Raw genomic sequence first — 9,177 nt, 5'->3', positions numbered from 1 at the left:
GCAGAAGGTCATGGGTTCAATCCCTGGCTCGTCCTTTTCATCCTACTTTGTATCTTTCTATCCACTTTCTCTTGCTCCCTCTTCTCTACATATACAACTCATGTATATTCATATGTTCATAGCCATCGCTAGAACCAGAAACGAATTGGAAAAAAGTCGTTTCCCTCCCTTCCAACTTCCACTCACAGCACAGTGTATATATAACGCCTATAAGTTATGCAACCAAAGCGTGCTGTGCCGCTTGACCTTATTCACCTTATTCACCACACAATCTATCACGAACACTATAAATAACCCCTATCCATGGATCGCATCACTGACCCAACGGTGACTCCCAGATCTTCCATCCTTTCCGTCTAACAACAAATACCCCAGTCCGTGCGGGTTGTGGGGACGCAGAGTGCTCTCGGTCTCTAGTAGCAACAACCAGTCCACTCTAACATTCCTTTCCCTTCCCAGCTGACTATAAGGACTTGGCCGGCGCCGTTATTGATCAGCTGCTAAAATTGCACTTTGAGAATAAGTGGAATGTCCCAGCCCCTTATTCAGTTGGATCTCAGTGCAATTGGTACCAGTTCAGATCAATCACGGAGGAGCAACCATTGACATGTATAGTAGACCGGCCCACATTTGTATGGCGAGAAAAAAAAGTTGGAAAAATTCACGGGGCACCCTCTAGAATCGTGCCTTTGGATAAGAAGAACAGTCTGTGAAAGATTCAGCTCAATCGATTTAAAACTGAGCTGGCGCAAATGAGTTGAAGGTTTGTATGGGATTTTCAGTCCAAATATATGGGAAATTGGATGACCTACAGTCTCTCACTCAGTACGCCGGTTCAGCGAGTTCGATTTAGCTCAGAATTGAAAGAATGGTAGTTGATACCCTAAGGAACAACTTTGTAGAAGACCATATTATGATAAAACTTAATTTAGTTGCGGTTTCAGCTAACGAAAGCAGGATGAGGACATCTTCCCCCGTTTACTCTCGGTTGTTACATGCAGCACGTGTTTGTCGGTCGAAACTTGTGCGCTACATCATAGGCAGCTATGTAATTCTTCATTGTTTCGAAATCCGCCCACGTGCGTGAGCAATTGAAATGAAGGACAACATAGCCGCCTATGATGTAGAGCGCAAGTTTCGAACAGCAAACACGTGCTGCTTGGAACAACCGAGAGTAAACGGGGGGAATGTGCTCATCCTGCTGTCGTTAGCTGAAACCGCAACTAAATTAAGTTTTATCATGATATGGTCTTCTACAAAGTTGTTCCTTAGGGTATCAACTACCATTCTTTCAATTTTGAGCCAAATCAAACCTTTTCAACCAGCGTGCTGAATGAGAAACTGGAGGTCATCCAATTTCCCATATATTTGGACTGAAGATCCCATACAAACCTTCAACTCATTTGCGCCAGCTCAGTTTTAAACCGATTGAGCTGAAATTTTCACAGATTGCTCTTCTCATCTAAAGGCACGATTCTAGAGGGTGCCCCGTGGAATTTTTCGACATTTTTGTATTTGGGCCAGTCTAATGTATAGTCAGAATTGATCGTTAAATTGATCGTTATAAACAATAGGTCTTTCTAAGCAACTTTGCATATTTTGTTTTTCGAAATTTTTCAAGAGTAACATTTGAAGAGGGCCTAATTTTTTTTCAAAGATTTTTTTCAAATCGATGTAACTCAAAAATGAAAAGACCTACAAAAAAGTGTTGTATGGCGGACTATCGTGAAATTCCATGAAGTTTTTTAGAAAAATATCTAAAAAATACAAAATTAATTCCTACACTGAAAAATAAAGGTTTTAAAAATTTGAATTGATATTACAAAAAACCCTATGTTTTTAAATCGATGATTTTTTTTCTGGAGAAAGGTATTTCAATTACCTACATTTTGTCCAAACAATGTTGCTGTGACATATTTAAGGGAAAAAAGTTTTTCTAACAAAAACTTGTTTCATGTCCACATTGAGTGAATATTTTTCATCGTGTTTCGTGCCAACATTGCCATATATAGGTTCAGTAGCCTCTCATCAACCAATGAAACTTTATGGATGTTTAAAAAATTGTTGAAGATGTAATTTTGCATAATCTAACATTTATCTAGACTACCATTTGAAAAGGGCGTATTAGGGTGGCCCACACTTATATGAAAAACATAAAATTCGAAAAATGACAAGTCTTACCTCCTGTATCGATTGTTTTGGACTCCCAGGAGCTACGTTCAGCATTTGAGCGAAAACGAGTTAGCCTAAGGGATGATACACAAATTATGTCACGCAAAATACGTCCTTTTTCAACCCCCTCCCCTCCCCTCTATGTCGCGCTTTTTATGTGGGACCTCACCATTGTTTGTATGGGTCGTCACGTTCTGCAAAACCTCGCCCCCTCCCCTTCTAAAGCGTGACGTAATTTGTGCATGGCCCCTAATGGGGCGCTCAACGAGCTTGAAGTTTGTATGGGAAAACTTAGCCAAATGTATGCAGAAATCTTAAGCTTTTGATTTTTGCCGCTAGGTGGCGCTGTAAGCGTTCAATTAATAAACACATTGGTATTATTGTAGGTGACTATATGCCAAACAACTTTGTTGAAGACCCGTAAGTGATCCGTCAGTGAGGCGAAGCATTGGGATTTCATTATTGATATTCCTTTACATGTATTGGAAAAACGACAATAATGTTTCACCTCACTTTACCTAGAGTATACATTTTTAACAGGCTTCGGATCACTTTGCGGTCTTCGATAAAGTTGTTTGGCATATCGTAAAAATCGACCTTTTTCAACCCCTCCTCCCCCCTATGTCACACTTTTTGTATGGAACCTCAATATTTTTTGTATGGGTCGTAACGTTGTGCAAAACCCCCCCCCCCCCTCCCCCCTTAGAGCGTGACGTAATTTGTGCATGACCCCCAAGAATAGCTAAGGTATTTAATTATTTTTTTATTAATTGAACACTTGCATCGCCACCTAGCGGCAAAAATCAAAAGCTTAAGATTTCTGCATACATTTGGCCAAGTTATCCCATACAAACTTCATGCTCGTTGAGCGCCCCATTAGGGGCCATGCACAAATTACGTCACGCTTTAGGAGGGGAGGGGGTTTTGCAGAACGTGACTACCCATACAAACAATCGTGAGGTCCCATACACAAAGCGTGACATAAGGAGTGTATCGGAAAGTAGTTGAAAATGTTCAGAATGCTCTATCTCGAAGCTGGGTTGGTCTTTTCATTTCGGTTCTTCTATGAAATCTTCACAATATAGTTAAGTTTAGAATACCTTGGAAAAATTTGGAAAATGTTTAGTATTATTGAAAATATGGTTGAATGAATACACCTCACAAAATAAAAATCTGCACAAAATGCAATTTTGTTAAGATTTTTCAACATTTCAAAAATCTGTAGCGAGTAAAATTTGTACGATAAAAAATCTGGAAAATATTGATGCTTGTTAACAGTTATGTACACATAACATATCATTCAACACCGACTTTCAAAATTCATATTTTCGAAAGAAAAATCTCCTATATCTACAAAATTGTCCACTCCAAAAAACGTCTATTTTTTGGTCAAACTTTGAAGTTCTGCTTTTAATATCTTAAAAGGTTATGGAATTATTTTTTTTTGCCCTAACTTACTCGTCCATAAATTAAAAAACATACCTTATTTAAAAAAATGCGAATATTTCATTTTATGTAATTTTTATTTGCGTAAACATGATTTTGAGGAGCATAGAATAAGGGGGTTCCTCAAAAATGGCCTTTTTTCATTTTTAAGAATTGCGCTTAAATGCAGTGGAGATTTTTCTTGTAAAAAATAATTTGCCTATATCATGAGGATTCTTTAGCTTATTATATTTGCACAAAAAAGTTAACAATTTTCGAACATTATCGAACTTTTTTCGCAATTTCAATTTTTTAGAAGGTGTGCAAAAATTTAAAAACATGCGTTCAGTAACCTAGACTACTGCGGGTATATAGTAACTACTAAACCCAGTTAAAAGAACATTTTTAGAAAATCATAAAAGTCATTTCTTTTTTCAAGGATTTTTACAGTATCTCCAAAAATAAAATTACTTAAAAGTTGTATTAAACTATTTTTGAGGCTATTTTAAACATTTTCAACTACTTTACGATACACTCCTTAGAGGAGAGGGGGGTTGAAGAAGGTCGAATTTTGCATGACATAATTTGTGTATCACCCCTTAGACTAAATCGATTTCGCTCAAATGCTGAACGTAGCTTCTGGGAATCCAAAACAACTGATGCAGGAGGTAAGGCTTGGCATTTTTTTGAATTTTATGTTTTTCATATAAGTGTGGGTCACTCCAATACGCCCTTTTCAAATGTTAGTCTAGATAAATATTAGATTATGCAAAGTTGCTTTTTAAACATTTTTTTGAACTTCCATAAAGTTTCATTGGTTGATGAGAGGCTGCTGAACCTATATATGGCCATGTTGACACGAAACACGATGAAAAATATTCACTCAATGTAGACATGAAAAAAGTTTTTGTTAGAAAAACTTTTTTCCCTTAAATATGTCACAGCAACATTGTTTGGAGAAAATGTAGGTAATTTAAATACCTTTCTCCAGAAAAAAATCATCGATTTAAAAACATAGGGTTTTTTGTAATATCGATTTGAAATTTTAAAACCTTTATTTTTCAGTGTAGGAATTAATTTTGTATTTTTTGGATATTTTTCTAAAAAACTTCATGGAATTTCACGATAGTCCGCCATACAATACTTTTTTGTAGGTCTTGTCATTTTTGAGTTACATTTGAAAAAAATCTATGAAAAAAAATTAGGCCCTCTTCAAATGGTACTCTTGAAAAATTTCGAAAAACAAAATATGCAAAGTTGCTTAGAAAGACCTATTGTTTATGCCCACAAAACTTCGTTCGATTCTGAGAGGGTGCTGCCAACCGTTGGTCGAGTTGGCGCGAAATTCGTCTTTCGATTTTTACTAGCTCTCACAGTCTAGGGGATCAAAACGGATAATTTTTTTTCTTCCCGACTTTTCGGCACTTTGTATTTGGCCTTTTTCAAGGGTGGACTGAAATAGAAATAACAAAACTATCCGTTTTGATCCCCTAGACTGTGAGAGCCAGTAAGAATCAAAAATATATCTATTTCATTTATTTTGCGTTAATAACAATTATAGCAAAACTGAATCAACAATACTTCACCATAACATTCGATTCATGGTTACAGTCCTTATCCTGGGTTGCGTCCCAGATTTGCCTTCAGATTTGTGCTCGAGATGTGGCTTCGTCATATCTTCACCTTAGCTGGAAATTCTTAGTTGTAGGGAAGTTTAGTAATCCTGAAATATCTTAAAAGTATTTTGGAATGGCTCTAAGTTTCAAAGAAGTTCACGGATCAGGGTTGGTTAGGTAACGTAACTTTTTATAGCACAAATAATGACTACGACGAATTCAGATTTCAAAAAATGAGTTTCAAAGAAGTTTGAATAGCTTTAAATGTTTCAAAGGTACATAACAATACAAGTTTTTGAAGAATATTAGTAGATATGGTTTAGCAGTTTAGCAGACTAGCATTTCAAAAGCAGATATAAAGTTGTGTAGTCCATGAAAGATTGGATGACCTAAATTATCAGAAAACTATCATAAAGTGACCCTTGAGAGTTTAGAAGTTCATCCTATTTGGTTGTGAAACGTTACTATCTAAAACGAAATCATCTCATGTTGCAGCGGTTGTTTTTATCAACTAAGCAATAAGGATGGCCCATAATATCCCAAAAATATATAAGAACACTAATTGTTCTGACGACCCTTATTGTCCCAAAGGTTCATAATCATATATAGTAGACTTCAGATTGGTCCAACAATTGCGATTGAATAGGCAACGTTACTCAGTATAACAGATATGGTTGTTGTAACGAGTATAGACCTGATGTTCTAAACTCCAAGATGGTTTGGCTGACCAGGAATACCCCTATAGTGTCTATAAATGACATTTGAGATTTCAATAGCTTTACGGATCCCAGCATATTATGCAATGCTATCATTTGTGGTGGAAACACATAAAGTTATTCTTGTAGATTTGAAGGACAAGGGCAGTTTGGATGACGCTGCATGTCCCAAATGTTAAGAATAATATGTACAAAGTAGACTTCAGATTGGTCCAGTTAGCACGGTTAATTATGCAACGTTACTCAGTATAACAGACACGGCTACTATTACGAGTGTAGACCTGAAGTTCTGAACTCCAAGATAGTTTGGCTGACCTGGAATATCCCCAAAGTGTCTCTAAATGACATTTGAGATTATAAGAGCTTCATGGATCCCAGCAGATTATGCAATGCTATTATTTATGGCGAAAACACATAAATTTATTCTTGTAGATTTGAAGGACTTCATTCAGGACAGTTTGGACGACCATGAATGTCTCAAAGGTTTATAATAATATCAAGTCATCTTCAGATTGGTCCAATAACCGAGGTTAATTATGCAACATTACACAGTATAACAGAGACCTGAGGTTCTGAACTCCAGGGTAGTTTGGCTGACATGGAATATCCCTATAGTGTCTCTAAATGACATAGTAGATTTCATGAACTTCACGGATCCCATTAGATTATGCAATGTTATTATTTATGGCGAAAACACATACAATTACTCTTGTAGATTTGAAGGACTTCACTACAGGATAGTTTGGAACACCTATAACATCCCAGAATATAAAACAGCTTTTGTTATTGTTGACGAAGGTTAAATGAATATATATGAACAACCCCCTTATCGAAAATTTAGCTTTTACAACAACTGATATGTCAATTATTCCGTTTATCCAAACTGCATGGTGTTCAGGATGTTCTAGGTTATCAGTAAAGTCTCAAATACAAATATTTCCGTTTTTTTAATAAAGGACTCAACTTGCAACACTTTGCCGAATACATTATTCTGTTTTTTTTTTTTTTTGAATGAGTGAATTTATACAGCCGTTTCTATGTTGGGGTCATATATAATCACACAACACATAAGCTCTGTGGGGTCTTTGTCATTTGGCATAAAGTCATTTGGCACAAGGCCGTTTGGACTCTTGGCATAATAAAGAAGGATGCATTTCGATTATGCCAAATGTCTTTATGCCAAGTAACCTTATGCCAAACGACCTTATGCCAAATGTCCCGCTCCCAGCTCTGTGGCACTTAAAAGTTGGATTTTACTGCTGCAGAATGCATCAATAGCTGTTCAATAAATCAAATAAATCCCTTCTTTTTTTGCCGTCGGTAAACAACAAGTTGTCTTCGACTAGAGGGAGGATGCAAGCAAATGTGTGCGTGGATTTTCTGCATACGAAATATCGCATTTCACAACCACATAGAAGGATTTCTTCGTTACACTACTGTGATGGCGTATTATGACCTGGTGAACATAAACAATAATTGAAATATTTTGGTCGTTGTTGTAAAGCTTTTGAAACTTTCTGCTCAATCGTACTTTGAATACACGTTTTGATTTGGATTGCGATGAATTTGACCGACTTTTTGAATAAACACCTACACAGTTGTGGACTAGACGGCAACACAATTCGAGTGACAATTTTGACAGTAGTTCTTTTAACTTATGTTTTACATGACATTTATGTAAGCGAATTTGTAAATTAATAAGTTGATACCATATTGGCCACGAGACATTAGGCGAAGTGCAAGAATAAGTTCGATCATTATTGGTCGGTGCTTAGACGGAAATTAGATAAAAACTAGATAATGAAATAAGCTCATATGTATGGCGTTATCGCAAATGAAGCATAAGGTACCTTTGGAACAAGCCTTATTATACCTGATTAACGCATCGGCTATGTAGAATCACGTTGTACATCCATAATCCATTGGCGATGATGATTATTTCAAATTATTATCAAGCAATGAATGATGTAATTCTAAAAAACACTAAAAACTCAATTCTAATACTATTTTTTTATATCTTTATTCCAGGTAAGCACACTCAACGGGCCCCATCCACGCCCAGCACACACTAGCACTGACTGGTTTTGCTTCGCACCCGAATCTCCCCCTGGGCATCGTGGTACAGCTGGTAACGTTCCCTGGGAGTCCTAATCCGCAGCTTCGTGTTGATCTGATTAACCTCGTTCATCAACCGGCGGCGAAACTGTTTGGCTCGATAGATGTTACAAAACTTTCGTGTAGGACTATTTCTGTAAAAAGGTAATTGAAAATTTGAGATCTATTGAATGGAGTCATCACCACAAGGGGTGACAAACCTCAGTTCCGTCCGAGCATGCCGTGCTCTTCGAATAGTTCGCAAATCGGTAATTCGGTGGCGCTTTAGCACCGTGCCGTAGAGCGTGCCCAGAAACAACCCAAAGCACGACAGTGAGTACGATACCAGGAACAGGTTGTGCATGTTTAATTGTTTACGTTAGCAATTTTGTATATTAAGAAACTATTTCGAGAAATTTAGAACGTGAACCACCGGCCAAAACAGTCACATTTCAAAGAACTGACATTGTTTCTACGGATTCGCCTACTAAGCCGTACACTTTCACTGATTACGATGCGTTTCAAGCCTGGTGTGCAGTGCATTCTGAGGAAGACGGGCTTGATTCCCGTTCGGTTCAAACTCTTTTCATAGGTAATGGAAATATTCTCGACTTTCTTGGGCATAGAATATCGATCGTACGAAAAGAGTCAATAATTGGCTGAAAAAGCTTTCTGTGAAAGTATTGATAGAACACTATGGCAAAAAGCACACTCTGTCCCAGTGGGGATGTAACGCCAGTTAAAAGGGAACGTCCATAAATTACGTCACGCTTTGAGGGAGGGGGGGGGTTCAGCAAAGTGTGACGACCCATACAAAAATTTCAGAGGTCTAATACAAAAAGTGTGACATAGGGGGGAGGGGGGGTTGAAAATGGTCGATTTTTGCGTGACGTAATTTATGGACGTTCCCAAAGAAGAAGTGATGATATTCATCACAGAGGATTAGGGTCAAGCTTCTTGCATAAAATTGTTCTAGATTCTAGGTATGTAGCTACTAATTTACACTCAATCTAGCTGCACTGTAAGCAACTACTATTATTACCTATACTGGTGGTTGCATGACTTGGTCGAGTGCGTGGCGCTAGAAACGCGCATAAAAATAAAGCAAAGCATAATAAATCAAGACCGGGGTCGGAGACCAGACCCGACACACG

At 37.4% G+C, this 9,177-nt stretch overlaps 1 protein-coding gene across 1 annotated transcript; it reads right to left on the bottom strand.

Annotated features, from left to right (window-relative positions):
- Positions 1-7,922: 7,922 nt before the first annotated feature.
- On the bottom strand, positions 7,923-8,762 carry LOC134285761 (uncharacterized). The gene is made up of 2 exons (XM_062847200.1): positions 8,245-8,762; positions 7,923-8,178 (listed from the first exon to the last, which is right to left on the bottom strand). The coding sequence occupies exons 1-2, from the start codon at positions 8,385-8,387 to the stop codon at positions 7,998-8,000; spliced, it is 324 nt and encodes a 107-aa protein (XP_062703184.1). The 5' UTR covers positions 8,388-8,762; the 3' UTR covers positions 7,923-7,997.
- Positions 8,763-9,177: the final 415 nt, after the last annotated feature.

The sequence above is a fragment of the Aedes albopictus genome, chromosome 1, assembly GCF_035046485.1.
Source record: "Aedes albopictus strain Foshan chromosome 1, AalbF5, whole genome shotgun sequence".
Taxonomy (NCBI): domain Eukaryota; kingdom Metazoa; phylum Arthropoda; class Insecta; order Diptera; family Culicidae; genus Aedes; species Aedes albopictus.
The sequence above is the reverse complement of the archived record's forward strand: the minus strand, read 5'-3'. Positions and strand labels throughout refer to the sequence as shown.

Bases quoted from the DNA above. Each gene is read 5' to 3' on its own strand.
- LOC134285761 (XM_062847200.1), bottom strand. From the start codon at position 8,387: ATGCACAACCTGTTCCTGGTATCGTACTCACTGTCGTGCTTTGGGTTG. The intron at 8,179-8,244 runs GTTTGTCACCCC...ACCTTTTTACAG, and splicing joins CATGCTCGGACGGAACTGAG to AAATAGTCCTACACGAAAGT.